The 15,716-nt window shown below is 41.7% G+C and overlaps 1 protein-coding gene across 6 annotated transcripts in view; it reads right to left on the bottom strand.

The window, feature by feature from the left end:
• Positions 1–15,716, bottom strand: part of LRP1B (LDL receptor related protein 1B) — a 2,177,452-nt gene that overhangs the window by 999,900 nt on the left and 1,161,836 nt on the right. For all 6 annotated transcript variants that reach the window (XM_082262163.1, XM_082262161.1, XM_082262165.1 and 3 more), the window contains exon 16: positions 5,943–6,083. In XM_082262163.1, coding sequence (XP_082118289.1) covers positions 5,943–6,083 — 141 coding nt within the window. The remainder of the gene's footprint in view (positions 1–5,942; positions 6,084–15,716) is intronic.

The following is a 15,716-nucleotide window of genomic DNA, read 5'->3' as shown; positions in this document are numbered from 1 at the left end:
TGTTCTGCACCACTTTCTATGTTGTATTGCATTGCGTTAGGATGTTATTATTTCATAGTATGCTGACATCTAGTGATGGTTTCTGTCCACTACAACTTGTTAACTAAAGTGATTTTGGTTTCTCCCTAAGTCTACCCCTCTTGTTTATGTAGCACTACTTCCTTGTGAGCCGCGGGTGAGGGGTTCCCCTGGGTTACCCATAGCAACAGTGCAATAGTTCAGCAACTTCAAAGTGCCTGTCTCATTCAAGAAACAGTCTTGGTTTTTGTGGTTTTATTGAGAACTTGTATAGGAGAAGGGAATGAGTGGGATACTCCAACTTGAATAAACTATGCACAATTTGCTGGGACGTTAGATATAATTGAGTGGGGCAAGGCCGCTGCTTCACCTTGTCACTAGCGATGAAGTAGTAGTTACTGAACCCCTTTAGATAAGCTGTACTGCAGAACACTCTTCAGGGCCCTTCCTGGCACCCCTTTTGTTCCTATTCTTCAGGGCTTTCTACATGGCACCCCCTTTACTGTAATACTCTCTCTGTGTGAGCTAGCTCCTTGATCCCCTGACTTCACTGGAGTGGTCCCCCTTCCTGGGCCAGACCCTTTGGCAGGTCCCTCAGTACTCACGGACACTGTTTTTATCAAGAGACTCTGCCAGCAGCTCCACTGTCAGTTACACAGGATCCTCTGCAGCTCAGCTCCACAACTGGTTTACTAGACCGACCGCCTAAGACCTCCTTCCTCCCACACTGCAGGAGGAGAGACAGCCATCCACCTCCTCCTGGGACTCTGCTTCCCGCCAAAGACCCCCTGTCACATGTCCCCCCTGGTTTTATGAGCAATCTCAAGATGCATTGCAAGAATGCCCTCCCACTGGGACTCCCACAAAAGCCAATGTGTCACTGGCTGGGTTTCCTCCACTGTCCAACAAGCTCCCTTATTGGATGCAGTGGGGGCACTCCCTCAGACCCAGTGAATCACACCTGGAGACATGCAACATGCAACCTAACAGATCAGGCTCCCCTGATAAGCAGAAGGAGCAAATAGATGTGATTTCCTAGCACCTACCTAGGAGGGTGCTAAATTTAGTTCTAGTTAGTTTAGTCTGAGCTAAACCCTCCCCATTTATTTTGTGTTCCTTCAATCAGTGTTAGCTATTCACAGAAACAGGACTTAGGAAAGTCACTGTCTTCTTACACCTAAAAAGACTGGAAAAAGTTCCCCTTCGCGGGTGTCTGAGCCCAGGTCGGGCTGCCAAATCATCAAGCATTTTTTGTATTTCATAATTTTTCTTCTGTGGGCTGATCTCCTGTATACGACTCAGCGATTTATATTCCGTACTCTTCTCAATGTTTGTTATCATTGCACCTCATTGGCAACCATTTGTATTTTCAATAGCTGTGTTTTTCCTCACTGGCTTTTTGATTGTTTATATGCAGCTTTGTTCACACTGTTGCTGTTTTTTTTTTCTGTTACCTGAAATATTCAATAAAATGTTTTGAAAAAAAAAAAAAAAACAGCCTCTGTACTTCAATTAGCTGAAGTGAAATCATGTTGGACTCAAGTCCTATCAAAGAGTTAACTACTTCACCTCTAAAAGGTTCACCCCCCCTTCCTGACCAGACCATTTTTGGTAATTAAATTGACAATTGTGCAGTCATGTGACACTGTACCAAAATAAAATTGATTTCCTTTTTTTCCCCACAAATAGAGCTTTCTTTTGGTGGAATTTGATCACCTCTGCATTTTTTATTTTTTTTTTTTGCGCTGGAAACAATCAACAATCAACAATTTTGAAAAAAAAAAAAAACAATATTTTTTACTTTCTGCTCTAAAACACATCCAATAAAAAATGTAAAAAAAAATCTTATTTCTTCATAAACTTAGGCCAATATGTATCCTGCTACATCTTTTTGGTTAAAAAAAATGCCAATAAGCGTATATTGATTGGTTTGCGCAAAAGTTATAGCATCTACAAACTATGGGATATTTTTAGGCTGCATTCACATGTCAGCGTGTTGATCGCGGGCAGAATCACCACGATTCCGCCCGCGATCCGGAAATCATTGCAAATCGCGGGACGCATGTGCGTTGCCCGTGATTTGCCATAGCACCCCAAACGCCGTGCGATGTTGCTGCGATTTCCGCCTGCCGAATCGCGGTAACATTGCGCAAAAAAAATCGCGGGACGCATTACGCTCCAAAGAAGCTCTTGTACTTCTTTGGAGCGTAATGCGTCCGGCAATTTTTTTTTGCGCGATGTTACCGCAATTCGGCAGGCGGAAATCGCGGCAACATCGCACAGCGTTTAGGGTGCTATTGCAAATCACGGGCAACACACATGCGTCCCGCGATTTGCAATGATTTCCGGATCGCGGGCGGAATCGCAGTGATTCTGCCCGCGATCAATACGCTGACATGTGAATGCAGCCTTATTTATTTTTAATTTTTACCTGTAAATGGCGGCTCAGCGATATTACAGTGGACAAATCAGACACCTAACTGACACTTCTGACACTTTTTTTTGTGAACCAGTGACACAAATACAGTGATCAGTGCTAAAATTATGCACTGTCACTGTACTAATGACACTGGCAGGGATGGGGTTAACATCAGGGACGATCAAAGGTTTAAATGTGTTCCTAGCTAATGTTTCAGTGTAGTGGGGGAGGTGCTTTTACTAATGGAAGGCATGGATCGTTGTTTCTGCTTTACAGAAACGCAGGATCCATGTCTTCTGTACTGACAGAATGACAATCTGCCTTGTTTACATAGAATGATTGGTGGGTCTCGGCGGACATCGGGTCTGCAAAACACTTCCTTCCTAGGGAGACAACGTTCCTCTATAGGTACAAAAAAGTGAGTAAATATAGGCTGTTAAAGGAAAAAAATGCAGTAACCATTTCTAAGGACTGGTAAGGTGTTACATTAGCCACTTCTGGACCGGAAGATTTCCCCCCTTAATGACCAGGCCATATTTTGCAATTCAGCACTGCGTTACTTTAACTGACAATTGCGCAGTTGTGTGACGCTGTACCCAAATATAATTGATGTCTTTTTTTGATCACCTGTGTGATTTTTTTTTTTTTTCGCGCTATAAACAAAAAGAGCGACAATTCTGAAAAAAAAAAACAATATTTTTCACTTTCTGCTATATAACATCCCCCCCAAAAATGTTAAAATCAAATTTTTTTCATAATTTTTGGCCAATTTGTATTCTGTCACATATTTTTGGTTAAAAAAAAATCCCAAAAAGCGTATTTTAATTGGTTTGCACCAAAGTTATCGCGTCTACAAACTAAGGTAACGATTTATGTCATATTTATTTATTTATTTTTAACTAGTATTGGCGGTGATCTGTGATTTTGAGTAAGACTGTGACATTGCGGCAGACAGATGGGACCCCTAACTGACATTTTTGACACTTTTGGGGGGACCAGTGACATTACTACAGTAATCAGTGCTAAAACTATGCACGGTTACTGTAATGATGGCGCTGGCAGGGAAGGGGTTAACCCAGGGGCGATCAAAGGGTTAAATGTGAGCCTAGGCGATGTTTTCTAATTGTGGGGGGTGGGAGGGTGGGCTTGTGAAATCAACACAGAGACCTGTGTTCCTAAATAGGAGGAACACAGGAGCTCTGTGTTGATAGCTGAGAGAACAATGGTCTTTTGTGTTTACAACAGCAGACTGCCGTTCTCTCTTCACGGGAAGCGATAATGGGTGCCCGGCAGCAATTGTGGTCGCCAGCCCCATGGATAGGCTTCTTTGCTGGTGAGTGACTCGCGCCCCCAGGATCACTCCCGCAAACTGCCATAGAGGTACGGCGATTTGCGGAAACCTGTCGACCTGCCGCCGTATATAGGCGATGGCTAGTCGGCAAGTGGTTAAAATTTGTTATTGAGTTTTGGGTACACTTATGATTGTTCATGGGAGAGTCAAAACTGTATATAAGTCTAACTTCTGCTTAGCGAAACTGGGCAAAGGCCCCTGAAGAAGCCACGTGACCGGAAGTGGCGTAACGCGTAGGGCGGTATACCGGAAGTGACGTCAGACGCGGAGTCAGAGTCCGCAGGAAAAACAGTACTCGTTTTAAGGCTTGCAAATTTACATCTAAATGTGAGTGCAATTGAATTTGTATCTAATAAATGTTTGAATAGAGGTACTGCACTATATGAGCATTCTTTTTGAGATATCGTGGAGCACTCTATGTGGACACATCCTGATCCATAAAGACCAGACCTATCCCCTATCTGCAGATTGGCCAAGAGGAGAGGTGAAAAAGAGTACCATTTAACCATAAGGCGCATTTACCTATTATTTGAGGTGAGCAGTTAGTACACCCCGAGGGGGTCGAAAGATTTAAGAGCACCCCCTGTATCACTTGGTGAAAGGTGGAGGTATACAGTTAAGGATTAAGAAAGATCTTTATCTACAAGGGTCAATTGAATCGATTTGGACATTTTTTCTTGGACACTTCCAACACTTTTCTTTGATCTATAAGTACCTTATGGACTTTTTTGGTGTATAGTTTTTGATAAGCACCTGTCACTTTATTCACCTTCAGCTGATATTGTCAGTTTATATTTATCATAATTAATGGTTTGATGAGAATAGCACGTGGGCACTTTGTGTAGATTGTGTGAAGCATATATCTTCTTATCATCTGTTCTATATTTTTATCATCTGTTTATTTATTATAAGTCACCATTTTATATATTCACAATTTTATATCACATTATTATGATTATTTATTTGTAATTACACATCATAATTGTCTGAACTTCAACACCATTATTAGACTAATTTGTTAACTTTTACTATTTAATCTCCCTGAAGCGCGATACCTCCCCCCTTCATTAATAATGAATGATTGATAATTTTGTCCTGCTGAATACCGGTAAGGCACAAGAAATGAATGGTCCTCTAAGAATGCTTTAACACTTTTCCGTGTATTGCTTCCTCAATACAACAAAGGTACCCAGGCATGTCACAGGCATTTAAAGCAAGACTAAACCCCCCCCCCCCCCCTATCACTTTCAGCCAAGGAAGCTGCCATCTTAGCCTCTGTTGGACCTTCAATTGCCATAGTGCTGCACATGTGATCAGTTATGACATTGGATGGTTTGACAGTTTGGTTGAAAGCACAAGCAAATGGGTCAGTTAATTTCGGTTCACAGTATAGCGCGGCTTCAAAGTCATCCAACTTTGAAGCCACACAGTGCAACTTTATTGTGGCTTGTAAAGGACTTCTTTACCATAAGTTAATGCAAGTCGCTCCCCAAGTAGTGCAGGAACCTTTCTCTAATGGGCCATACACACTATAAGATTTTCTGAAGACTTTTTCCTTTAGACTTACCAAAACCATATAATATGAGGTCAAACCTAAACACTTTCAATTTGTATGCAATCTGGCAGACCCTTTCACTACATAGAAAAGGTCAATCTGAATGAAATCTAACCACAAAAGTTGGATAGTGTGTATCCAGCTTTAGTCAGGGCAACTTGCATCACTCCAATTAGAACTGTTCTATTGCACTGAATAGAACGCGACTTGTCAGGGGAATATATCGTCTGACAGGTCGCCCAATTGTGAACCGAGCCTTACTGGCACGTGCCGGAATGTAACCATTTTCTTAAACAGTTTTTTTAATGGGTTTAGTTCTGCTTTAAGAATATTTATATCAAGGTTTGCAATATGAATATAGGAAGCATGTAAGATGAAGTTGTGATTTTGTCTTTTCCGTGTTAGCTTCACTTGACATTTTTCTGGGTTGTAAACCGGTGTCCTCCTAGCCTTGTTACATAATTAAGCAATTATAATTCTTGTTAATACATTCACAGTTATATGACTTGGAAGCCCTGGACACCCGCTGGAAGAGACAGCGGTAACACACCGTCTGGGTTCATCTATAAATAAATAAGTTGTAAATGACAAGTACGTACAGCAGGCATCAACATTTTCATCGCTCCCATCCAGGCAGTCGTCTTCTCCGTCGCACTTCCAGCCTTCTTGTATGCAGTGCTGGTTTTTACATTGAAATTCTTCCAAGCTGCATAATTTTGGTGAAGTTTCATCAATGTTAACTGTAAGTAATTAACAGAAGAAAAGTCACAATAAGTTCTATTTATGTAAAAAAGAAAAAAAATGTGAATCTTAAAGTATAACTAAAGGCAAAATGTTTTGGATAGAGGGGGGGGGGGGGGTGGATGAGAACACTTGTCAGTTTTTATTGCTGACTGTGCCCCCCATTAGGGAGATTTAATCTCCTCTATTTGTACTGTTTACCATTATCGTTAAAAGAGAAAGTAAAATAAAATTCAAAATTTTGGGTTGTCCCCAGAAAAGTAATAGAGGTGAAATCTTACAATGGGGACACTAGTTCTAGTGACCTCGAGGTCCCCAAGGAATTCCCTTAATTTACAGGGATTTCCTCTCACTTCCTGTTTGGCTATGGGACAGGAATTGAAGGGAAATCTCTGCAATGGGACACAGTTGGTGAGAAAAAATCTTACAGGGGTTATAGCCCTCCCTAACGCTATCCAAAATGAAAAAAAAAAGCTCCCTATAATTCTTTAATATTATCTTTATTCTTTAAAATATTGAAAAAAAAAAGAATAAAAATGTATTTGTACATACTGTAAAGGAGGATGGACTTTCAGGCAACGCATATGGGGCGACTTCATTGTCACCTAATGGGATGGGGGGACCAAAGTTGCCACCTTCCTAAGGTCCCATTCTTTCCTTCCTATATTCACATGGGCAGCTGGATTGCAGCATTCAGATGTGTAAAAAAGCTGCCTCTGGACTCAGAAGCATTCTGTGACTAATTAGCTTTGGTTGATTTGTGTGTATTCAGAACTGCTGTATGGGGTACAAATCTGGCTGTGGGCATGGCTGTTTGCACAAAGTGTGCATAGGGGTGAAGTTTCCTGACCTGCAACAATCCCTAATTGTTGCCCCTCAAGATCTTAACCACTTAAGCCCCGGGAAGATTTTACCCCCTTCCTGACCAGGGGGTATTTTGCAATTCGGCACTGCGTGACTTTAACGGACAATTGCGCGGTCGTGCGATGCTGTACCTAAACAAATTTCACGTCCTTTTTTTCCCCACAAACAGAGCTTTCTTTTGGTGGTATTTGATCACCTGTGCGATTTTTTGATCATGCGCTATAAACAAAAAAAGAGCGTCAATTTTGCAAAAATAACAATATTTTTCACTTTTTTTTATATGAAATTCCCCCCCAAAAAAATGTAAAAATCAAAATTTTTTAACATTTTCGGCCAATTTGTTTTATGCTACATATGTTTGGTAAAAAAAATCGCAAAAGCGTATTTTGATTGGTTTGCGCAAAAGTTATCGCGTTTACTAACAAAGTGAAAGATTTTTGTCATTTTTGGTGGTTTTTTTTTTAACGAGTAATGGCGGCGATCTTGGATTTTTTTTGCGGTACTGCGACATTGCCACAGACAGATCGGACCCTTGACTGACATTTTTGACACTTTTTGGGTTACCAGTGACATTACTGCAGTAATCGGTGCTATACATATGCACTGTTACTGTAAAATTACACTGGCAGTGAAGGGGTTAACTTTTTTGAGAGGGAGGGGCTATGTGTGTCCCTAGGGGCGTGATTCTAACTGTGATTGGCTGTGGCTTGAGATGTGTGAACAGTGATCAACGGTTCTACATAGTAGAACCGTATGATCATCATTCATACACCGGGGAGAATGACAGGCGGCTTGTTTACATTAGCCGCCTGACTTTCTACACGCGCGGGGAGGTCCGTGACCGCGCGGGAGCGTGCTCCTGAGACCATCACAGGCTAGTGATGTAGACCTACGTCGCTCTGCCTGTGAGGCGCTGACTGCCACAGTAAATATACTGTGAGCAGTCGGCAAGTGGTTAATCACCCATGCGAATGTAGCCTAACCAGTTGTACACATCAGGCATGAAACATAGGTCTTATAAAGGTGCTCATAGCATGGCCTGTTCTTCTCCACTACTGCCACATCCTACCCTTACACCGCTTGCCAGCAATTCCCTGCTGTCAAAATTATGACAGCCAGGACTTGCCCTGTAATACAGCAGCTATGGGACAGTAGGCAGGATCCAATATAATATTAACACTTAAATAAAAAGCAGACACCTGTGTTCTTTGGAAAAATATAGGCCGCGGCCGTTTATTACTGGTTTTTAAAACTTTCAATAAATAATATATAATAAAATATTAACACTCTCAACAGCCTATCCACCACAGCTCAGGCCGGATAAATAAAATCACATTTAAAACCATCAACTTCCACTCAAATATAAGAAAAAACTGTCCCCCTTTGCTATAGCAAAGGTGACACCACCACATAATATACAGCCGCGACAAGGGAGGGGGGGATGGGGAACTCACACTGCTGAATCTTCTGAGGCGAATGAGCCCCTCTGAGGGGAGCTCCACCTTATATAAGGGCTCAGAGGGCTCTAGAAGCTTCTACACTAAACCTATTCCTATAGGTGCTCTGACCCCTGCAGCGCCACGCCCACTACAGCTATTCCCTCAGGATACCTTGAAAATCCCTCCCTTTTTACCTGAGGGAAAAAAGGAGGGAAATATTACCCCATGAACTATTTTCCTACCCCAGCCACTCTCCCATGAGGAAAAGGGGGCTTATTACTGTTCCCCTTTTCCTTTCTTTCCAGCCACTGCTTTTAAAAAGCACACCATCTGAACAGAGATACAAAGAAACATTATTACTTTGTATTTACTTTGTTTTATTTATGTACAGATCACATTGGTGTGAAAGCTTGTTTTGGTCGCTAAGGGGTTAACTCCATATTTCTGGGCCTGGTTTTAAAATGGGATGTACACAAAAATCATATAAGTCTGGTGTTCACAAACATTTGGCCATATAGTCTACATCTAAAGTACTTATTTAACGACCGCCCAGCCTTTAATAATATTACAGGGGGGCAGGAGCACTGCTGTCCCGAGTGAACGTCGCATGACGTCTTTCCAATTGCGCCTCTTACGCGCCCTAGGGGCAATGCAGCGGCGTGATCTGTGATGCGCCGAGTCCACTACACACAGCAGAACACAGATAGCTGTACCAGATCAACCCTGGTACCATGCGATCTCTGTGACCAATCACAGCGATCACATGCCAGTTTGTACACAATGGCTTTAATTTATATCACTATGGTGACACTGTACTGCTCTGGTGACAGTATATAAACAAAATAAAAAATGGTAAAAAAAAAGGAAAAAATAAAAAAGAAATAATTACCGAATGTAAACATAAAATTGTATTTCATTTCCTTATTTTCCAAAAAATTGTGACAAAAAAAATACAACTTCAAAAAACTCATTATGTCTCTCACTAAATACCTTGGCATGTCTACTTTCAAAAAGGGGTTATTTTAGAAGTATTTGTACTGTCCTGCCATTTTAGGGCCTCACGAAATTAGATAGGCAAGTCAGTACATCCGGACTGTTCAATTTTCAAATATATATGTACCACAGATTATAGACTCTAACTTTCACACAGACTAAATAATATACACTGATTTAGTTTATTTTTTTTTACCAAAGAAATGTAGTAGCAGAATACATTGTGATCTAAAGATATGAGGAAAGATTCTTTATTTGCAAAATTTTATAATAAAAACTAAAAAACTTATTTTTTTTCCCAGAATATTTGGTATTTTTTGTTTATATAGCAAATAAAAATTCAAATATTTTGAAAATATATATATATATATATATATATATATATATATATATATATATATATATATATATATATATATATATATATATATATAAATATACACCATAGTTTGTGGACTCTTTGTGGAGCAGAATACATTTTGGTCTAAATTTATGAAGAAAGAATATTTATTTTCAAAATCTTAAAACAGAAACAGAAAAACATGTTTTTTTTCCGAAAATATATTGTTATCTGGGTGTAGTAGAGAAGTATACTGTGGGGGTCTCCCCATTACCTGGGTTTAGTAGAGAAGTATACTATGAGGGTCTTCCCATTATCTGCATATAGTAGAGAAGTATACTATGGGGGTCTCCCCATTATCTGGGTGTAGTAGAGAAGTATACTACGGGGGTCTCCCCATTATCTGGGTGTAGTAGAGAAGTATACTATGGGGGTCTCCCCATTATCTGGGTGTAGTAGAGAAGTATACTATGAGGGTCTTCCCATTATCTGGATATAGTAGGGAAGTATACTATGGGGGTCTCCCCATTATCTGGGTGTAGTAGAGAAGTATAATATGGGGGTATGATATCCGGGTCTTCCCATTACCTGGGTGTAGTAAAGAGGTATAAAATAGGTGTATGGTATGGGGGTCTCTCTACTATCTGGGTGTAGTAGAGAAGTGTAATATGGGGGGTATAATATAGGGGTCTCCCCATTACCTAGGTGTAGTAGAGAAGTGTAATATGGGGGTATAATATGAGGGTCTTCCCAATACTTGGGTGTAGTAGAGAAGTATAATATGGGGGTATGATATGGGGGGTCTCCCCATTATCTGGGTGTAGTAGAGAAATATAAAATTGGGGGAAAATATCAGGGTCTTCCTATTACCTTTTGAAATTTGTTTAATTTTGTTTCATATATTTGTTTTCTAACGAGTTCCAAATTTTCGTAAATTAAACAAACTTTTTGGAAATTAAACAAATTTCAAATAAATTTGGTACTATTTAATTCAAAATCTCCAAATTAAATAGTAACTAATGTAGTTAAAATGTGTTTATTTCCTTTCATATATTTATTTTCGAACGAGTTCCAAATCTTCGGAACAATTCGAAGCCGAAACATGATTGATTGATTAAAATTCTGGGTGAAGAAGAGCTGGTTGTTAAGGAGTGGGTTGGGAAGCTGACCGCTGTGTCCTTAACAAGTAATGACTCATCAGCTGTCAGCGGGCTTCCCCACTGACTGCTGAACTGTAAACAAAAGAATGCTGACAATAAAAAATTCTGAAAAAAAAAAAGCAGAGTGGGGTCCCCCCCCCAATCCATACCAGGCCCTTCTGGGCCAACCATCTATTTTTCACACATAATTTGAATTGGTTAATCATTTTTTGACTGGTCCGAATTACAGTCATTCTGAAAATTTGGAATTTGTTAGAAAATAATGAACTAAATGAAATTTAACTAAACTAAACAAATTCCGAAACTAATCAATGAAAAAAAATTATTAACATAACAAATCTATCGGAAACTAAACACTTTTTTCTGCACGTTAGACATGTCATTGACAAAAATTTTGTTTAAATTCATTAATCTAGTTATTTTGTTTAGTTAAATTCGGTTGATTCATTAATTTGTATACAGGATCCATATTCGTAATTCATATTCAGAATTTGTTTTATGTTTTTTTTTTTTTAATTTTCTTCGAATTTACAGATTTTTATTGATTTGAAATGTTTTAATCAACAAATTTCAAATCAGTTGAATCTAAATATTTTAGATTTTTTTTTTGATTCGAATGTAGCAAAGTGAACAAACAAAAGAAAAATCTTCATCAAATGATTACAATGACTCTTTAAATCATCTTTGGCCAAAAAAAAAAAACAGCATTTTTGTTTAATAGTAATAATACACACAGTCTTTAAATTCAGAAATATGTTTACAGTTAGAATTTGAATGGATTTCAATGTAAAATTTGAGTCAAGTTTCAACTCGAATTTCGGAAATTCAGACAAATTTCGTTATTTGGAGCATTCGGTAAACTTTGGTAAATGTTTTTCGAATAAGGCCTCATGCACACTGGACATTTTTACAGCATCTGTTTTTTTTGCAGACGTTTTTTTCTGCAGCCAGTTTTTTTCTGCAGTTCAACATTCTCCAAGTGATTTTGGCTCAGTCAGTAAACAGTCCAGGAGCTTTGGTTTTTGTGTTTTTATTAAGAACTTGGATGGGAGAAGGGAATGAGTGGGATACTACAACTTTTCTAACTATGCACAATTGGCTGGGACGACTGATCAATGCTGAGTAACGCTGAGTAGCCCTGTATAACGCTAGTCATGGCTAGACCACTGCTTCACCTTGTTAGTAGCAGAGACATGGTAAGAAATGAACTGTCTGAGGTAAACTGTACTGTACTGCAGAACAATCTTCAGGGCCCTTCATGGCACCCCCTTTGTTCCTAGTCTCCAGGGTCAACTACACGGCACCCCCTTTACTGTAACACTCTGAGTGAGCTAGCTCCTTGATCCCCTGACTTCTCTGGAGGGGTCCCCTCTCCTAGGCAGACTCTGTGGCAAATCCCTGAGTACTCACAACACTGTTTTTCCTGAGAGACTCTGCCACCAACTCCACTGTCAGCACTCTGGATCCTCTGCAGCTCAGCTCCACACCTGGCTCACTAGGCCGACTGCCTGAACCACTTCTACACTCCTCACACCTACAGGAGGAGAGACCAGCCTGCTGCCTCCTCCTGGGACTTTGCTTCCTGCCAAAGATGCCCTGTCACATGTCCCCTCCATGTTTATGGCCAATCCCAGGATGCATTGCAGGAATACCTTCCCACTGGGACTGCCATAATACCTGATGTGTCACTGGCTGGGTTTCCTCCACTGTCCAACAAGCTCCCTCATTGGATCTAGTAGGGGACACTCCCTCAGACCCAGTGAATCACACCTGGAAACATGTGTACAATGAAATAATAGATCAGGATCCCCTGATAAGCAGCAGGAGCAACAGATGCTTTTACCTAGCACCTACCTAACTAGGAGGGTGCTACATCCGCGATGCGGGAACCCTGAGAATCCACTGCGGGTTCCCACATCACATTCAACTTTACACTGCCATATGCAATTCACTGAGGGTGTCAATAAAAAGTCAATACAAAGTTAATGACATTCCCAGATCAGTTTGCATATCGCAGTGCGAACTGTCAGTTCGGACATGAATCGGATCGCATAGGTTTGAACACCCATGCGATACGATTCTGGTGCGGACCCAAAAAAGGGTCCTGTGCGAGTTGTGTCCGAATCCGATGCGAATTCAGCCATGCAATCTGTATGGCTGAATTCGCATCTCACAGACATTGCATGTGATTTGCAGAGCAGTGCGCTCCGGATCACATGCAATGTTTTTCATCGCATATATGTGAACCGGGACTAAATGAGGACAAGAAGAAAACAGCGCTAACAAAGCTTCGTGTCTCAGTGAAATTTGAATAAAACACGAAGGAAGATGCCGACTTTCTATCGCAGCTGAGGTGAGGAGTAAACAATGGACATAATGATTTTAACATTCCTGAATTCATCCACATAAATGAAAATTCTGTCTGAAATTCTGTTTCCCGCACTGGCCTTTCTGTGACCTGCGAAATGACTCGCTGTATAATTCTGTGCAATTGTAACATTGTTCCAGACTTTTCTATAAGGGCTGTTGCATCCCTACTGCTTCCTATTTAATAGAACTTGTTGAACTACAGATAACCATTTTTTTTTGTTTTAAATGAAGTGAAGACTGTTAAAAATTGGTAACAAAGCACAAAACCAAAAATATATTAGAATGCAGTTTTTCTCAATCCTTAGATGAGGTGGCTGTATTAATTTTTTATTTATATTTTGTTTATTTTCCTCTGTTTTCACCTGGTGATCTGTCCAGTAACACACATCCTGTATAAGGGCTCTTTCACACAGCCCATCCATCGAACGGACTCAGTTTATCTCAGCGGGGGATCGATCCGCCGATCCCCCGCTGAGCAGGAGAATGACAGCTGTTCTCCGTGCTGTGTGCGGAGACACAGCTGTCAGTTCCCCATACATCTCTATGGGGGATTGGGATGGGTCCGTTCTCATTTGACGGATCGGATTGGATGTCAGCGGATATGTCTCAGCATCCCTGCCATCTGCTGAGAGCCTGAGCCAGCCCTTCCTGCCCCTTCCACAGCCCAGAGCTCTAGTGAGCAGGGGGTGGGGGGGCACAGAGCAGAGAGCCTGACTGACAGGCTCCTTGCTCACAGAATGCTGGGAACTGAGCGATCTGCGGTCTTTGATCACTCAGTTCTCAGAGAAGAGACTGCGGTGGTCAGATGCAGTATCAGTTCTATGCCACATCCACCTAGGTGAATATCATTTTTTATTTTTTTAAAAGTCCATACCTTCTGCATGCACCTCCCCCAGCAACCCTTTTGCGTACCTGAGCCCATCCTCGATCCAGCACTGTGCACAAGAGCAGTGGCTTTCTTGTGTCTCTCCCTCTTCACTTTCATTTACTCCTGCTGCTGTCAATCAGCTGCTGTCAACCGCAGCCGGTGAGGAGGGAGCAAGGGCATCAGGGTCAAGCCATGCTCTGCGTGTCTATGAATGCACAGAGCCAGCTCAGGAGCGAGCCCACATGAGAACCCCCTCATCGCAAGTAGCTTGCTATGAGGGCATTTGGCAGGGGAAGATCCGAGAGCAACGGCGGGGTACCAGAGGAGAGAAGGATCTAATCTGATCTGTGCAAAACCACTGCATAGAGTGGTTTACTCCTCCATAATATTTCTTTGTCTTTTCTGCTGATTGGCAATTTAAAATGGCACTAATGTGACACAACCGCGAGCCAAACATTTGGTTTGCAGTTGTGGCGCAGTTCCATTGAGTTGAATGGCCGAGTTTGACAGGTGTTGCTGCCTGTCAACCTGACATGTGGCGTTAGATTTGCCGCACCCATAGCATGTGAATGGCCTTCTCCAGCTGTATTGTAGGCTTTCAAAGGATGGTCTAGAAGACCGATAAATTGTGGCTTTTAGGCCTCATGCACACACGGGGCATTTGAAAAAATGAGCAGCAAAGACAGTTCTGACGCCAGGAAAAAGCAGCTGTAAAAATGTGCTTTTAGAAGCGTTTTGTATTGGCGTCAATGCACGTTTTAGCCACGTTTAGCAGCGTTAGGGTTTTGCAGCCTTTCTCTGCCCTATTCTATTTTCCAACCTCAAATCCAACTACCACAGCATAAAAACGTCTTACGTAGCCTAAGGTTGTATGCGGCATTAAGCAGTCTTTAGCAGCGTCAGGCGTTTTTACAGCTTAACGTTGCTGCTCCAGAATGCCCTGGCCCTGGGTTTTCTTTTACAGCTTACAAATGCCTATGCCACTTACAACTCCTAAAAGTCTGTGTGTGCATGAGGCCATAGACTAACATTGAGGGGTGTTTTTAAGCTGCAAAAAAAAAACGCCTGACGCTCCTAAAAGCAGCTGTAAAATGCCCTGTGTGCATGAGGCCTAACCAGGGGGGGACTGGGCCAGGGGGCAGGGAGGCAATTGTCTCCAGGGCCACTCTGATGTCCTGAAAAAAGTGGCTGCACCGCTTCTGCCACAAACATGCCTAAAGGATTCCTGGTGAAGAGAAGTAAAAAGTCCCCGTTACTGACCTACTGAGTGCGGGTTGAAGACAAGGACAGAGTGCAGGCCTCCCCCCCAGCATAAATGGTTTAAACTGTCTGAGTAGAGGTCGATTTAATGCCCCACTAGAGACTCTGCTCCCCTGGCCAGCCCCAACCGAGCTGTCCAAGCTCCTCCCTTGGGAACCAGGATTCAGCCTGTGAGTAGAGAGTACCTGGAGCAGGGCTTCAGCCTGGAATGTGGGTCAGGAGGAGGACTGGAAGAGGGAGAGTGGGAGGAGGGCCGAGTCGCTGCACCATGGGCCTCTGCTTTGTACTTGCCCCCTGGGCTGAAAGTTGCCAGTCTGCCCCTGGGCCTAACCAGTCAC

This window comes from Pelophylax lessonae (assembly GCF_965119305.1).
Source record: "Pelophylax lessonae genome assembly, chromosome: 6".
In the NCBI taxonomy this organism is placed as follows: domain Eukaryota; kingdom Metazoa; phylum Chordata; class Amphibia; order Anura; family Ranidae; genus Pelophylax; species Pelophylax lessonae.
The sequence above is the reverse complement of the archived record's forward strand: the minus strand, read 5'-3'. Positions and strand labels throughout refer to the sequence as shown.